This window comes from Rhizomucor pusillus, assembly GCF_041956525.1.
Source record: "Rhizomucor pusillus strain CBS 183.67 unplaced genomic scaffold VTP01scaffold_1, whole genome shotgun sequence".
In the NCBI taxonomy this organism is placed as follows: domain Eukaryota; kingdom Fungi; phylum Mucoromycota; class Mucoromycetes; order Mucorales; family Lichtheimiaceae; genus Rhizomucor; species Rhizomucor pusillus.
Window position 1 is genome coordinate 1,175,098 of NW_027192143.1, and position 15,425 is coordinate 1,190,522.

The window sequence follows — 15,425 nt, forward strand, 5'->3', positions numbered from 1 at the left end:
AGGGATTCCAGGCTCCTTCCAGTCTTTGACTCACAACGGGTTTCTTTGTTGCACAGGTCATAAATGACTGCGCCACAGGTTAGTCCACGAGACATGTTTGCTGTTTGCGAATAAGAGCTAAATTCATGAGCCTTTATGATATGTAAACAAACAAGTTCTAAAAAGATGTAGTGAACAATATCAAATGAACGAGGAGGATTCTAATAGAGAAAGAAAAGGGATACCGGTGATTTCTGATTGCATTTGTATGTTGCTGCGCATAGAGCTGTATGTGATACGTTTGCGAGAATGCGATGGATACACATGCACAAGCGCCTTCTTGGCAAAAGAATGGATGAAAATCTATAAAAACTGCAATATTCTTATCGATTTTCTCCATCTTTTTCTTCATCTTTTCAAACCTACATCATGGTAGCAGAACTCACAATCCTGAACTCCAATGAGCCAGGCAGTATCATCAAGGCACCGTACCGTTTAGACGAACCCATTAAACTGGTCCGAAGTTGCGTCGCAAACAAACTCTCGGAACCCCAGTCTCCAAAGAAGGTGTTATTCTCCATTAACGGAATTCGCATTGAAGATTACAACAAAACGTGGGCCTTTTACCGGGCTCTCGGAAACACTGTCACCATGTCCGTTCGCGACGAGCAGATGACAATTGAATTGACCAACACCAATATGGGTCCAAATAGCGAGACTTTTACCATGAAAGTCAAGCTAGATGACACCGTGGCGGATATCAAGCTCGAAATGCAACGGCTCCAGAAATGGAATGCCCATCTGTACAACAAGGACGATAATATCCATATTTCATACAAGGGGAGTATGATGGAAAGTACAATGTCTCTAGACCACTATGGAATTCAAGATGGAGACAACCTTGTATTCTCAACCAGCTTCCCTACAGGAAGCAAAATATCCGAGAACAATTTCGGCTTTGGAAACAATAATAGCTCAAGCAACAGCGGTGGACTTTTTGGAAATACTAGCAGTAGCTTTGGAAACAATAGTACCACTGGCAGCTCCTTTGGAAATAGTAGCGCCTCTGGCAGTGCCTTTGGCAGCTTTGGAAACAGCAGCAATCCAAGTAACAGCGGTAGTCTCTTTGGAAGCAGTAACACAAGAGCAAGCAATACTGGTAGTGCATTTGGAAACAGCAGCGGTTTTGGAAATACTAGCAATTCAAGCAACAGTGGCAATCTCTTTGGAAGCAGCAGCAGCTTCAGCTTCGGAAACAATAGTAGCAGCGGTCTTTTTGGAGCGCCCGCATCCTCTGGCTTTGGATGTGCGATACCCCAACCCATTAATTTTGCACCGCGTTCAGTAGCAGTGTTTGGCAGTCCGCCAGTGCCTCAATCAGTAGGATCTGCCGACACATTCGGCTCTGCACCGAAGACCTTTGCCGATGTTTCTAGGGAACAAAATATCAAAAAGGTCAATTTGGCAAAGACAGCGCCCATCGGACGAAGACTAAGGTCAGGAACGAACGTGGAGGTACGATGCAACTGTGTGACGTATCGAGTGATTATACCGCAAGGAAACGGAATTTACGACCTTATGAGCTCATGTCTGCGATGTGTCGTTTGTGGCTCAACGACCGCCACACCAGTAACAGTCGGATTCTACGATTGCAAGTACAGAATTCACGGTGTCAAGGAGAACAATGAAAGTTACACGTCGGATTGGAAGATTGTGCCAAAGGAAGACCAGTATCAAGTATACGACGAATCTAAGGGCGAGGCAAGCTGGAAGGTTTTAATCATAGAATCGAGACCGATAGGAGCTGTTGATAGATGCACCATATGCTTAGAGCCTTTAATATCTGATAAGCAGACAATCGCATGCGGCCATACGTATCACGCAAAGTGTCACAGTCAATGGCACACTGGATGTCCTATTTGCAATCTCAACCAGGATTTCGAGGTTGGTGTAGTTGCAGAAGATTAATTTATTAGTTTTTGCCGTAGTGTCTGCATACAGGTTTTATGTTTTTTGCGGGTAAGCTACCTTCAACAAATAAACATCAGTCGTTGATAATCGTAAACTGCACTGTGTTGAAATGGTTCTTTATGTGTTTTTCACGTCACTTTCTTTCAAAAGTAAGATGATAATGATATCTTTTGCCTGGGTTGTCCCTTTGAGCTCTTCGCTTTTCATCACCTAGCACTTGGAACAGTCATTGAAGTGTTATATACTATGATGCTTTCGGTTTTCTTGAAGTGGCCCATGCAGTCAACATGTTTGTTGCAGACTATGCAAGTGGTTCCTCAGTTGCCGTTACTCTCTTATCATCTCTTACGCAACTCTCACTACGGACCTCGATTGTCTTGCAGATAACAAGGGCAGCCGCCAGGTACTTGACTGCACGCGTTACGTTAGGTCCTAGATCCCAATTGACAGTGATTTGATGCGAATTGAGATGCGAGAGTTTAGAGAGAATCTGCTGACCAAGGTCAACTGTAAGTTGCAAGCTTGTGTCCTCCATGGGTTTCTAGCGGTATTGACAGCAAACAAGCAAAGCGAGCGAGATTGAAAGCGCAGTCCCCCGCTGGATTCAAATTAGACCCCCCAAACAAGGCGATACATACCTTTGGAAAGCTTTACAACAATGTCGGCCACAGCTGCTGCCACCAGCACCTTGCAGAACGCGCACCGTCGCCATGTTCAGTCCTTGTACAAGCGTTCTTTGAAGCTCGCCCTCGACTGGTATATCCAACGCGATTTGTGGCGCCAGAAGGCTTTGGACATCCGTGCCCAATTCGAACGCAACAAGCATGTCACCAACCCCAAGGAAATCCAGGCATTGTTGAAGAACACTGAAAAAGAACTTCAATCCTGGGCTCATCCCGATCCATACAAGTGTACGTTCTCGCAGCAATTTATTGTCGAGATTGATCATGTGTGGCTAAATCCATTTCTTTACAGTGCCCTTGGGTCCAGAAGGTACCAAGTGGGAACGCAACCTTCCTCCTCTCATGGTAAGTTTGTCGACAAGTTGTTGCAAAAAGAATGCGGGATGGATTATGTTTAAAAACGCCTTTTTATTTCTGCTAGCCCGAGTCGCACCATCACTAGACGCCCGTTACCGAATAAAACACTGCAAATTCTGTTTTATACAACAAAAAAGGAGTTTCGTATACGTTTTACGACATGTTTATTGATGCTTCAGTTGAACCAATATGAACGTAGCAGACGAAGAGACGTTTGCTTCAGCACAGACGAGTCATTTACAATTTTGAATGTATGACTTCGCAGTATATCATGCTCGTCGTCCTCCTCCTCTTCGCTTAGGAACCCTGGCAGCGTCTTGATTCTCGATACATCCATTTGGACGTGATATGTGCCACTGGTGACATTCTCTACTTTCCATTGGAAAAGAAAGTCGCTTTCGTCGTCCTGGATCTCACTTCCCAACCAGTAATGGATGGTTTTCACTAGCACGAGATTACTTGAGAAAGTCGAGGTTAGAAACGATGCAGTGCAAAAGGTTAATGCATGTATCGATTGATTTACCTGAATGCAAATTCCTTCTGTTCTTCGTCTTCATCTTCATCTTCATCTTCATCGTCGCTATCGCTGTCACCATCATCCCCATCCTTATCGTCACCGTCGTCGTCATCATCGTTATCACTATCACCATCATCGCTGTCGCCGTCGTCATCGTCGTCATCTTCTCGTTTACCCAATACTTTCATTGTGTGGTTAAGTTTATTGTGAGGTATCGGTATGTGTCGATACAGGTTAGCTGATATCTTTTTGTCCACATCGTCGTCCGACTTGTCAGCGAGAAACTGGATGGTATCGCCCAAGTGAAACACTGAACCTTTCCGTGGTAGATCAAAGTAATCAATATCTGCGTATGCAGCGGATGCACAAAAAATCAATATCAAGGGAAGAATCTTTGATGTGGAAAATATTCTTAGTTCCAGCAACAACTCTTCGACAACAACAAGAAGAAACGTCACTTACTTTCATCTGTGTAATGTATCTGATGAGAAAAAAAACCACAAAGATGCAGGATGCTTTGCTCGAGCTTGGACTCTTTTTCAATTCAATAGACATCAGTACCTTTGGCGCGTCTATTCTCTTAACGGAATCTCGCTTGAGGCATAGTCAGCCAAGATTGTAATAAAGTAAGGAAGTTTGACACCTTTTTCCTCAGCTTCACTGCGGCTAGGAATTTTTAAGGAGACGATCGATTGCACATTCTTCTAGCTAAAATTAGCAGCGTTACGACTTTTACAAATGTCTTATATCTCAAACGAATAGAAAAAAGTACATCTTGTACAAAGTCTGAGGGAGGGTATGATAGATATTACAAAACTTTACTCATCATCGTCTTGCAGAGGGCATTCGCCGCTAAGCAAGAGCTGCGATGCCTGTTTCCAAAGGGTCTTGACATCGTCAGCGTTGTCATCATCGAAATAAATACGGCAGTCGGCGTTGTTAACAGTGTATTCTAGCAGGTCGTTTTCGTCGCCGACCTTGTTTGTTGGCTTGTAGACTTCACGGAATGTCCAACCCATATCGGCACGCTCTGGGAACGGCAAGGGAACTTCAGGCTCGTCTGCAAGGCCTAGAACCGCCAAATCCATCAAAAATCCAGACAAACGCTCGCTTTCGCCGCCAGGGAATGAAGCAAATTGCATGCGGTTGCCGCGGATACCACCCAAGCCGGCAGCAGGCACCTTGTGAGACAAGCGTAGACGCGAGGCTACAATAGCACAGGTTGAGCCACAGCGCCCATCCGACAAGATAAGCAAGTCGGATGCCTTCCAGCGTGTATTGACGAAATGTTTGGGCAGATCAGCATTCCAGCTATCACAGCTAAGCGTAATAGGCTGCGAGAATTTGACGTTCGATTTGCCGCGTTTGTATGTTTCTGTGTGGCTGTACCAGTTGGAACCATTGTACTTGTCTGAGCGGTAGTCGAACCACTTTGTTGTCCCCATTTCGTAAGCCTTGTTGATGACACGTTCAAGGAAGGGAGTGTACTTCACGTCTGACGGATAGTCCGGAGTAGAGTTGAAGAATGAATTGATGATAAACTCGCCAGCGCAGGCATCTCCTCCACCATTCTGAGAAAGATCGAGGATAATCTTTTCAATGCCTTTAGCTTCAAAGTCTTTCAGACCAGCAGTGAAGTTTTGCACAAACTCAAGGCGCTTGTCATTCGAGATCGTGAAGCTCTGGATATCAATGACTCCCACCTTGTCGTCAAGGACGACAAATTCAGCAGGAGATCCAGAGCTGGAACCGGCACTGTTTTCCGAGGGCGTGTACAATGCTTGACCTTCATGGATTTCCTTGAGCTCGTTTGTCCAGTCGATGCTGCGCTTGGCAAAAGGCGAAGAACTGTATGACGTCTGGCAGTACGTACTCCAGTACGACTTTGCATCGCGGAAGCCCCGAGGGATCTGGGCGACCCACGGCACATGTACAGTGAATGGAGGGTCATACTCTTCTTGAATAGGCTTGGTGCCGTTTTGAGGGCATCGCAAAGTGTAAGAATGCATTTCCTGTGCAGGTAAGAAACGGTGATATCCGAGATCGTCAGCACCATCGTCCCAGCCGTGGAAATAGCTCTTGGTGTTCAAGATATGGTTGTAGCAAGTATTAGGATCTTTACTTTCGCCATTGTTGTTGATCGCATAGTCGGTAATCATATCTAGCGCTTCGCGATCGTCAATGTGGGTTACTTCGCATCCAACCCAGGACTGCTTTGCTTCAGGCCAGATATCGTCCTTGACGTATGCAACGTTGACAACAAGTCGGCCGTTCCGGATAAGTGAGTTGAGTTGGATAGGCTGCCAGAAAATAAACTGACGGTAGCAAAACGGCGAGTATGCCAAGTGAGCATCGTGCACCTTGTCGAGAAGCAAGGCGACCGCATCCTGGAAGGCGCGGTCGGAGTACCACTTGTCGTTTTTGATGAGGTCGAGACCGTAGGAGATGTTGACAGGAACCACAGATAAACCTTCGTGCTGTGGAGGAGCTGCAGCAATTTCCTATATAATGCAATGCAAATTCTTTTCTTAGTACATAGTTCTTCTAGCAAAGGCAGTTTGCAGCGTCGCTTTACGTTGAAAACATAGAGCTCGTTGGCTACTTTTCGGACAGTCTCGATCGTTTGGTCAGCAATCGTTTTGTTGAAGGGGAAGTAGTCGAGACACGCTTTTGCCTCATTGTAACCGGCAGTCTGTTTCCCGGCAATGGCAGCACATGGGTCGGATGAGTTTGAAGGTTTGGCGCTCGAAACTCCTGAAAGGGCAAGTAAGACGAGAGAGGCGGCGGTCACCCGGTAACCCGCCGAAAGTGGGTTACTAGGTAACAGTTTCATGACAAGGTTGACGGGTACAAAGGAATGAAAGGGGAGAGAGAAAAAACGATAGAGTTGTGAGAAGCAGTAAAATGAATCGCTGCCAAAATTGCTTTCCTAAAAATATCCAGTGTGTTACACGAGTGCCCTATTTGCAACCCAATTTGGTGTGGTGTGTGAGAGCGGATCCCTGGATCAGGCTCGTTCATATTCTTTTCAGAGGAGCCCGTAAATGATCAAAGGATATTCGCCAAGAATAGTGGACATGATCTTTCTGTTCCACCTAAATAGATTCTTCGTAGATAAAAGACGACTACTAGGTATTTATCCGCAGGCCAATGGATTGTTTAGAGATATCTCAAAAAGCTCTTAAGGATATATTCTGGTACCTTCTTTATTCAATGTGACAGTTGGCTGATAGTAGATATATTTACAAGAAACGAACCCATCTGGTCCTGCAGATTGGCTATCGACTTTTAAATTCTTTCCACAATGATGGCATGCGGTCCTCCCTCCAGTCTTTCCATACTTCGTAGATTGCCAAGATTTCCTGGGTTATTTCGACAATGCCTTCCATATCCACGTTGAGATCTGCAAACCACTGTGCCATATCTATGCGATCGCCTGCTGAACCTGGCTCAAAATCAGCATGATGTAGGACAACCGTCAGATAGATTGCGGCAAGTGCAATCATGTGGGGTGGGTATAATAAGCACACATCCGTGCGATATGAATCGTTTACAATGAACCAAGCATACTGTAAGCCTGATTCTCGCATGCCCAGCCCCTCACATATTTGTCGCAGTGCACGGTAAGGATGCCATACGATAAGATAAAACTGCAGTTCCTCGAGCAAGTAGAATTCAAACTCTGCAACTCGAGAATGGTCGTATGGAAAGCCTCCAAAATCACCTGGTTTGCGTTAGCTTCATGATACGTCTACTATATATTGACCAATCGTACCTTGAAAGGCAAGTTTCGCTTCCTGGGTAACCATTTTTATGTGTATAGGGCACTCTTCAATCTTCGTTGCAAGGTAGACACATGTAACGAGAACTAGCAATGGATCTGTTTCATGTAGACTGTTTCTAATTACGACTATTAGCCATACCCATGGAAGAAGAGTAAAGTACGCTTACACTTACCTGGTATAAAATCGTTTGAAATAGACAAAAGCAGTCGCGACAATTTGCTGTCTCAAATGCATCCTTCGTGCTAATTTTTGTATCACTAACACCAATCCATGTTAGAAAAAGAGACGACAGGGTAGCTTCACATATACTGCGATGCCCTGACACTCACGGTGGCAGAACCAGATCTTGAGTTTAACGTAATCAGTCTCGGATATATGCCGCAGATCCTCTTCTCTGCTTGCCGCTAACTGCCATCGATCCAGTTGCCAATGCAGCCTAATCCATCCAGAAAAACGTGAGTTTAGCTCCTCAATTGTCCATAGTCTGGATGCCACACCGTTGCGATGATGCCCAGTAATTTGCTGCCATGGCTGTAGCTTGGGTGAAGAGGAAGTTGAAGCTCGGAATTAAGACGCCGCCCCTACCTCAAATAGGTATTTTCTACAGGCACTACATCACAAATGTCATACTTTTCGAGTGTTTTATCCTCTTCTTAATAACCTACTCATAGTAGTAGCTAACGAAAGATCCCTGACCTTAAGATAGATATTTCTGCTGTTTTGTTTCTGGCAATTCTGTGATCATCCATTTAACGCTGTCTTATTCTATATCTTTGAATCAGCCATATGCATCAGCTCCAATAAATGACAGGATGACAAGTTCGATCTGTTAGTCCTTCAATCTTTTGAAACGAAATTGTCTTATAATCTTGACTCTTGTACGTGTCTTAGCTAAATTCTGCCTTTATCTCCTTTCTTGATCCCAATTTTATCTTTTGTTGCTTTTGACCTTGTTTCGCGATACGCTAAAATAATCGACGTATAGAATCACCCCAAAATGCAGAGTGGCTAATTGAAGAATTTCTCGCTGGCTGTAACGGTTTGAGTTTTCAAAACAAATAAAACTGATAAACGGCACGGCAATTTGCAAGTTTGATTTGCGAACCTTTGACTCATAGTCTTTTGTCAGATTGAAAAGGAGACCATATCCAAGAAACAAATGAGACACAGGAACGTCAAATTTTGCTGTAACTTCCAAATAGATACAAGTACGAGGTACAGTCAATGTTATCTTCGTCATCAATATAAGACGCGCTTCGGTTATTGTGACCGTCAAATCCCCACAAAGCTATCTCAATTAGTGGACCTCCCGGTAAATCCACTTACCGATATAACTCACTTAACGATAGCTCCACTTAACGATACGTTTGCTTGTCATACTGAGTATATTAAATTTCAATCGGTGGTGTAAAAGTGCAGACGTGTACAGTATTTTCGAGGACTTTTCAGGATTCAATTGTCTTCCGTAATAAGGTTGTCGCCTCTGTAAATTTAAGGCCCAGAGAGTATTTGGAACTTTGTCGGGACATTCGGAGTAGAAAAAACACAAATAAATAAACACGAGAGCCTGCCAGGGACCATTTCTGTTTCTTTAACAAACTTAATGATGAACTTCAACCTGGCCGTACATCTTGATTACGGTTTGGGCGATCTCATAATCAAAGAGTAGCAACTGCAAAGGGGGTTTTCGCTGACAATGCAGAGCTTCGTGCAATGAGCAATCGTTGATAGTATTCTCCCTACATTGATCAACCAAAAGAAAAATGAAAATGAAAAAGTCTTGTAAATGCGCTCAAGTGCATCGGAGGGATATTGTCAATAGGAACTTGTTCTACAACACAGAAATATATATGGATATGTATAGACTCTACGTTCGTCAGCAAGACGCAGGTAGTTAGCAAGCAGAGAGGAACAAACAGGTTATAGAGGAAAGGATAATGGACGAAATAAAGCCTGATGTACTTCTGTAAATTGATACTTATCTCGAAGGATCCTGTTAGTGAATTAAATGGTTAAGAATGTAGACCGGATATTTACATGCAAAGATTCAGGTTTTTGCATCGTATGTACGATATCCGCTAAGCAGAACAAAGCTTTAGAGTAAATCTTAAGGTGCTCTCGTATGCAATATCCAAGGTATTCTTAGTCTAGACTGCAGTAGTATGCAAATGAAACAATATTGTCGATAGTTTCTAGCAGTGTTGTTCCTGGCAGGCATTTCCTGCTTTCGACTTTGAATTAATGGGCGGGTAATTTGGTGGGGAGCGATTTTGGTGCGGAGCCCTCAAAGAGCCACTCGAAAGGCAGCGCTCTAGCACCTTCCCTTTCTTGCGCCGAGAGTTCGCAATGGTACGCTATATATAAAATCGATCTATAAGCATGCTAGGGAGAAGAGAATGGATGGAATTATGGATGGATGAATGACAATGAATGAGTTGTCGACCGAAACGGATGGATGGACGGACAACAACGCGGTCGTGATACAGCAGACGCTAATACATGACATTCGAATTTTAGCCCAAGCAAATTAAAGACATTAAGGAATTCCTCGAAATCGCCCGCCGCAAGGATGCCAAGTGTAAGCATTCACAACGCATTCGTAAACGCCCATATTTACACTTGCCTAACTGCAAATTCTTAAAGCCGCCCGCATCAAGAAGAACTCTGACAATGTCAAGTTCAAGGTCAGATGCTCCAGCTACCTCTACACTCTTGTCGTCAAGGACAAGCAGAAGGCTACCAAGCTCAAGCAGTCCCTTCCTCCTGGTATGTCACAACATATATACATAATATACAATGCATGTGCATATATTAACTCCGGGCTCTCTCTACTAGCTCTTACCGTGACCGAGATCTAAAGAGGCATATAGCATTAATGTCTTTTTGTTCCTTGCGAGATAAAAAGAGTCAATCGGCATTGTCTTATTTCGGTCTAAAAAGTTTTGAATGCAGATACGATTTGATTGTGTGGAAGGGCGTGCATGGAAAAGGGACGCTATCGCCAGCAAAAAGGAAATTCGTTGAGGAGTTTCGACTTGCACGGTGTGAAAGAACATGCAGATCTGGAAAGGCTTGATGCGGATTCTGTGCTTTACTTGCTTACATGGGCGATATTCAACCAGAGATTAGGGTAGTAGAAAGCACATTGATCTGGACTTTTTAAAGCAACGATGAGATGTTATCTGCGTTTCTCGCTGTAATTTTCCACCGCAGCATTGCTGCTATGTCTGTTTCCGCTTTCTGTCGATCAATGGACGCATTACCATTATTCATGCTTAATCTTTGGTTCTGGACCACCGCTGCTAAAGCGGAGGAATTATAGGAGACACGAAGTATGATACGCGTCGTCTGCACGACCGCGCGACACGAACCGTCTATGCGCCGATGGCTAGATAACAAGAGCATATGCTTAGTTAAGCTATAGTTTTATCATGGATCAAAAAGAATATGTCTGAATATGCGTTCGTTTTGTAACCCGTGATCAGGTGTGGTGAATCTCTAGTCGCCTGGTGCGACGTGTGACAGCGCTCCAAATCATCAACGCTTTCTTTGCTGCAGTTCCACACGCACAGCCTTCCATATCATGAGCCGAGACGATGAATACGACTACCTTTTCAAAGGTAAAAGCCTAGATACCTTACAGGAAACCGGCATCTGACAGTATTCATCTGCCGTATTCAGTTGTTCTTATTGGAGATTCCGGTGTCGGCAAGACCAATTTGCTGTCTCGGTTTACTCGCAATGAGTTCTCGTTAGAATCCAAGAGTACAATCGGTGTCGAGTTTGCCACCCGAAGTATTCAAGTGGACAACAAAGTCATCAAGGCGCAGATCTGGGATACAGGTAGAAGCTAAAGAACAGACACGGTTGCACAGTTCAGTTTTGTTGATGCTGCTGGTCCTACTAGCTGGTCAGGAACGTTATCGTGCTATCACCAGCGCGTAAGTACATATCTACATGCAGCGGATCCTTTCCTTATCATTAAACTCGTCAACAGATACTACCGCGGTGCTGTGGGCGCTTTACTTGTATATGATATCTCGAAGCATTCCACCTACGAAAGTGTAGGACGCTGGTTAAAGGAACTGCGAGATCACGCAGATTCGAATATCGTTATCATGCTTGTTGGAAACAAGAGTGATTTGAGACACTTGAGGGCTGTTCCAACAGATGAAGCTAAGCAATTTGCAGGTAAATGGTCCATGAGAAAAACCATCGAGAATGAAAAATGCTCATATTTGAGTGAAATAGCTGAAAACGGCCTTTCATTTATCGAAACTTCTGCATTGGATGCCACCAACGTTGAGTTGTCCTTCCAGCGAATTTTGACTGGTAAGAAGAATGTTCTAAACATAGTTCGGTTGGTGGAAAGAGAGAAGCGCGCAATGCACTGACGGAGATTCCCTTCCGGTTCCGTGTAGAAATCTACCGCATCGTATCTAACAAGGCACTCGAGTCCTCTAACAATGCCATCAAGCCTACAGGTGGACAAACGATCCTGGTTTCCCAGGCTCCTGAGGAACAGAAGCAAGGTGGATGCTGCTAAGTCTAAAATAAAGTTTAAAAATGCTCTTTTGCTACTAGCCTCGGTCGAGTTTCCGAACACGGAATTGACAGTTGACTGCTGTGTACACATCAAGCACAGTTTGGATTCGTTCCGAGGAATTCCTCTTTTACCGCTCTTTGCTATCTTCACTTTACGTCTTCGAACGTAGGAAGACTACTGAAATATGATTGCTAGGTAACTGATCGGATTTCAGCATAATATTCATCTATTACATATCAACGGCATTCTACGGTGTGGTGTGCTGTTCTTTAACTCCAACTTGAGCGATATAGTGGGATGCCACTAGGTTGAACGACATCGTATGTTCCAGCACGGATGCTCCTATGTTTACTGTGCTACAGCAGGTATGCCAACGTAGTTGTCAGCTCGGTGAGCTCGTTGTTCATCCCGGTAAACCTTGTGTAACTTTGCAGAGTGGGGCGGCAGCGCACCAACCTGTTGCATCGGCAGTAAAAAAAAACCAGAGTACCTGCGTCGGATTCCGCGCGCCGACAAAGGGCTTTGCAAAAGTGCAAGCATCTATGTAGTTCTATCACTTGATGAGAGGGACTGAGATTCTCCGAAGTTCTCTGGTTCCCGGATCGCATCTCGATAGCGGTGCATCTTAATAGCATCCTGTGATGCAAGTAGCGTACAACATTGCTTCGCTCAGCGATTGCATCAGATATTAATAACTGTACAACATTTCGATCATCCGAGGCAATCGTCAAAGAAGGATGAACAGAAAAAGCGTGGCACTGGTTTTGTTTGTGGGTGCCAAGCAACAAGTGTCATATGCACTGCTTCAAAGAAAGCACATCCTCGTGATGCGTTGTTTCCTCTTTCCAAATTCGAAGGCTTGTGCGGGTGACGGATAAACCTGACATAGTAATCCTTTTTGAAATCTTCATTTCTCTTTTTGCTCTCTGAGGATATTGGGTCACACCTGGAAAGCTCATTGGACAACGTGCTTCGAGATGATGGGGACCTCAGCGGAAACATATAAAAGTAGCTTTGTTATTCTCCGTCTCTTTTCTTTTTCTTCAATCCACATTTCTCCTTTCTCCATATCGATTCGATGCAACAATTTACATTGCGCGATTTGGCCATCATCCACTGGCTGCAAGCTCTGTTCGACTCATCTATGGGATCAACGAACGGACGAATGTGCAGCAACCCTGAAGATATTACGGACACTTGCAATGCCAATTTGACATTATTCGAAAAAACCTACGTATCCTTTCCGGAATACAACGAGCCTTCCCTCCACAGCGATAGTCCTGTCAGCACAACAACCACACCGCCATCTTCTATGACCTGCTAAACCTAAAACTATCCTAATCCGTCTATCCAGTACCTATCATTCATCTAGTGTTTCATTATGTACTCATTTCCTCTTTGTATACCCGATCAATGTGATATATGATTCCCATGTAATTTGTGTAAATTTCTTCATTTTTTTGCAACATCATCGTATTTTCCTCGGAAAGTCTGCCTTATAAACGTGGTATCTTTGTAAACCAGAAATTCCCAAAATGCATTTGTATCGCTGTTGGTACTGCAAATGCAATAGAAAGCTAAGGAACTATGCAGATCCGTATCTCTGTCTTTTTCAGTCAACATGGTCAGGTGAATAACTGATCTCCCCCCCCCCATGCTCGGGGAGATCAGCTCATTTATCGCCTTACACAATGGATATTTTCTTTCTCGTCGACCGGCCCCCTATCACACAGCCACCGATATCGTATCTCTCCTGATCGCCGCACGTGAGACTATAAGCTTGATTGGAACTAAATGTCTCTCTCATGCCTCTCTTTCTTCTGTCTGAAATGTTTGCATAGCGAGTGCTAACTGGTCTAATGCATTTAAACCTCAGTAACGTTGCTGCTCTGGACGTTTTGAAAAAGCTTGCTTGAATTGCTGATACCTGTAATACTTTGCATTTCTTATTTTTAGAGATTATCAAGACATTAAATACATTTCAGTCTATGATTTGTTAGAATGAAAGCTAAAAATTACTTCTGCCTAGCTGCATTCTGATGGGCAGACGCTTCGTGTTTAATTATCATCGTTTCTCTTCACTTTCTGGCATTCTCTTCAGGGGCTCAGGAGACCCGTTTCAATTCAGTAAACTAACCATATTATTCGCCACAGATTCTGTGAACAATAAATTAATACCGGTCTGGGATCTATACACTGTGAGCGACGTGGAAATCACCGACAGCATTCCTTTGCCTTGCTAAGCAATGTCCTCAGCTAGATTTAAATATATTCGTTGATTATTCAGTGACTAGTAAAGGTTGATTATATTTGGTTTCCGGAGCCAAAATAGACATTGTAGAATGATGAAAATAATGTATGATGTTTTCGATGTATGATTATAACTTAACAGCCTCGCAGCTGCTACCTTTACCGTTGCTTGCCGCTGTAAACTACTCGCAAACAAAATTAGACTGTGAAAATCATTCAATTACATTCAAACATACATAGTTACTTGGAATGATGCCAGTCGATCCGTCCTGCTTGCGAGCTTGCCACCAGTTGCCCTTCTTGTCCATTACTTCCAATATCTCTCCTCGTTCAAAGGATAGTTCATTCGGATCTTCTGGATTTGCTTGGTCTAGGACCCACCGGAGAATTTTCAGTGCATCTTATTCTTTGCATTCCAGTGTGATCAACTTACAGGTATGGAGCGCCTCAACTTTTTCCAGAGAAGACCTGGGTGCCATTATGGTCTTTTCATCGTCAGGTATCTGGAGAGCTAGTCTCTTGTCGACCGGCAAGTCAAGTTCTTTGCTGCTTTCTGTTGCTGCTCCGTAGTAAGCAAAGGAATGTGTGTTCTGGCCATCTTCGGCAACAGTGATAATCAGCTGTCCGAAATAAGTTGATGGGCTGCTGCCAAGCACAACTACCCAGAGATACTGGTAAAAGAAAAAGGAATTTATGTATTGCATTCAGTCTACGATGTTCTCGTGGACGTTGGTCATTTCTCGTTACCTGCACGATGATTAAGATGATGTATCCGGCAGCGTAGGCGTTGGCCGCGTCTCGTGGTATAGATGATTGTGTGTATTGGATCACATAGTCGGCTTGGATGGTCAGTAATGGAATGCTTACGGCTAAAAATGTCAGGAGCTGCAAGCACACTGTCGAGTAAGAAGGTTTGCACACCATCTCACGCTGTTTCCTTCATCATCATTTTACTTGCCACAAGTCGATAATCTGATATGGCACCAGCCATCACTGCCAACGGACACACTATGACGACAAGAGCCTCATAAACTATTATCCACCAGGCTCCATTGAGCGTCTTGAGTATACACGCGCCGCTGAATGCGACGGTCCATCCCGCCTAACACGCAGCATCCAGCTGAATACTCGCAAGTATGCAGAGTCCACAGTAGCTTATGCCTACCATTGCCGTAACGAGGGTTACAAGCATGAATTTGCTTCGCAGTAGCCGGCTGCTGTCGAACATAGATACCATTGTAATAAGAGGAATGGATAAGAATAAAAAGTAACAGAAAGAGAAGCGAAAAAGGTTAGGTAGCGTAGAAACTCTTCATTTGATTGCATTCTTTGGAAGA

At 44.0% G+C, this 15,425-nt stretch overlaps 11 protein-coding genes across 11 annotated transcripts; 5 read left to right on the plus strand and 6 right to left on the minus strand.

Annotated features, from left to right (window-relative positions):
- Positions 1–408: 408 nt before the first annotated feature.
- On the plus strand, positions 409–1,947 carry VTP01DRAFT_514 (uncharacterized protein; the record flags this gene model as incomplete). Its single annotated transcript, XM_069383899.1, has 1 exon — positions 409–1,947. The coding sequence occupies one exon, from the start codon at positions 409–411 to the stop codon at positions 1,945–1,947; it is 1,539 nt and encodes a 512-aa protein (XP_069244934.1).
- Positions 1,948–2,194: 247 nt separating this feature from the next.
- Positions 2,195–2,485, minus strand: VTP01DRAFT_515 (uncharacterized protein; the record flags this gene model as incomplete). Its single annotated transcript, XM_069383910.1, has 2 exons — positions 2,195–2,251; positions 2,318–2,485. 2 exons carry the CDS (start codon positions 2,483–2,485, stop codon positions 2,195–2,197), a joined length of 225 nt encoding a protein of 74 aa, XP_069244935.1.
- A 123-nt stretch (positions 2,486–2,608) lies between these two features.
- On the plus strand, positions 2,609–3,075 carry VTP01DRAFT_516 (uncharacterized protein; the record flags this gene model as incomplete). The annotated part of the gene is made up of 3 exons (XM_069383921.1): positions 2,609–2,861; positions 2,926–2,978; positions 3,055–3,075. 3 exons carry the CDS (start codon positions 2,609–2,611, stop codon positions 3,073–3,075), a joined length of 327 nt encoding a protein of 108 aa, XP_069244936.1.
- A 90-nt stretch (positions 3,076–3,165) lies between these two features.
- On the minus strand, positions 3,166–3,975 carry VTP01DRAFT_517 (uncharacterized protein; the record flags this gene model as incomplete). The annotated part of the gene is made up of 3 exons (XM_069383932.1): positions 3,166–3,448; positions 3,514–3,899; positions 3,970–3,975. The coding sequence occupies 3 exons, from the start codon at positions 3,973–3,975 to the stop codon at positions 3,166–3,168; spliced, it is 675 nt and encodes a 224-aa protein (XP_069244937.1).
- A 350-nt stretch (positions 3,976–4,325) lies between these two features.
- Positions 4,326–6,340, minus strand: VTP01DRAFT_518 (uncharacterized protein; the record flags this gene model as incomplete). Its single annotated transcript, XM_069383943.1, has 2 exons — positions 4,326–6,008; positions 6,083–6,340. The coding sequence occupies 2 exons, from the start codon at positions 6,338–6,340 to the stop codon at positions 4,326–4,328; spliced, it is 1,941 nt and encodes a 646-aa protein (XP_069244938.1).
- Positions 6,341–6,785: 445 nt separating this feature from the next.
- On the minus strand, positions 6,786–7,821 carry VTP01DRAFT_519 (uncharacterized protein; the record flags this gene model as incomplete). Its single annotated transcript, XM_069383954.1, has 5 exons — positions 6,786–7,231; positions 7,283–7,407; positions 7,465–7,549; positions 7,622–7,728; positions 7,790–7,821. 5 exons carry the CDS (start codon positions 7,819–7,821, stop codon positions 6,786–6,788), a joined length of 795 nt encoding a protein of 264 aa, XP_069244939.1.
- Positions 7,822–9,638: 1,817 nt separating this feature from the next.
- On the plus strand, positions 9,639–10,150 carry VTP01DRAFT_520 (60S ribosomal protein eL38; the record flags this gene model as incomplete). Its single annotated transcript, XM_069383966.1, has 4 exons — positions 9,639–9,641; positions 9,810–9,870; positions 9,936–10,058; positions 10,128–10,150. The coding sequence occupies 4 exons, from the start codon at positions 9,639–9,641 to the stop codon at positions 10,148–10,150; spliced, it is 210 nt and encodes a 69-aa protein (XP_069244940.1).
- Positions 10,151–10,164: 14 nt separating this feature from the next.
- Positions 10,165–10,697, minus strand: VTP01DRAFT_521 (uncharacterized protein; the record flags this gene model as incomplete). Its single annotated transcript, XM_069383977.1, has 3 exons — positions 10,165–10,224; positions 10,396–10,442; positions 10,556–10,697. The coding sequence occupies 3 exons, from the start codon at positions 10,695–10,697 to the stop codon at positions 10,165–10,167; spliced, it is 249 nt and encodes an 82-aa protein (XP_069244941.1).
- A 178-nt stretch (positions 10,698–10,875) lies between these two features.
- VTP01DRAFT_522 (uncharacterized protein) lies at positions 10,876–11,838 on the plus strand (the record flags this gene model as incomplete). Its single annotated transcript, XM_069383988.1, has 6 exons — positions 10,876–10,912; positions 10,974–11,135; positions 11,200–11,233; positions 11,290–11,483; positions 11,544–11,624; positions 11,714–11,838. 6 exons carry the CDS (start codon positions 10,876–10,878, stop codon positions 11,836–11,838), a joined length of 633 nt encoding a protein of 210 aa, XP_069244942.1.
- Positions 11,839–12,916: 1,078 nt separating this feature from the next.
- VTP01DRAFT_523 (uncharacterized protein) lies at positions 12,917–13,162 on the plus strand (the record flags this gene model as incomplete). The annotated part of the gene is made up of 1 exon (XM_069383999.1): positions 12,917–13,162. The coding sequence occupies one exon, from the start codon at positions 12,917–12,919 to the stop codon at positions 13,160–13,162; it is 246 nt and encodes an 81-aa protein (XP_069244943.1).
- A 1,054-nt stretch (positions 13,163–14,216) lies between these two features.
- Positions 14,217–15,325, minus strand: VTP01DRAFT_524 (uncharacterized protein; the record flags this gene model as incomplete). The annotated part of the gene is made up of 6 exons (XM_069384010.1): positions 14,217–14,263; positions 14,333–14,458; positions 14,522–14,759; positions 14,836–14,984; positions 15,043–15,190; positions 15,254–15,325. 6 exons carry the CDS (start codon positions 15,323–15,325, stop codon positions 14,217–14,219), a joined length of 780 nt encoding a protein of 259 aa, XP_069244944.1.
- Between the last annotated feature and the right edge of the window lie 100 nt (positions 15,326–15,425).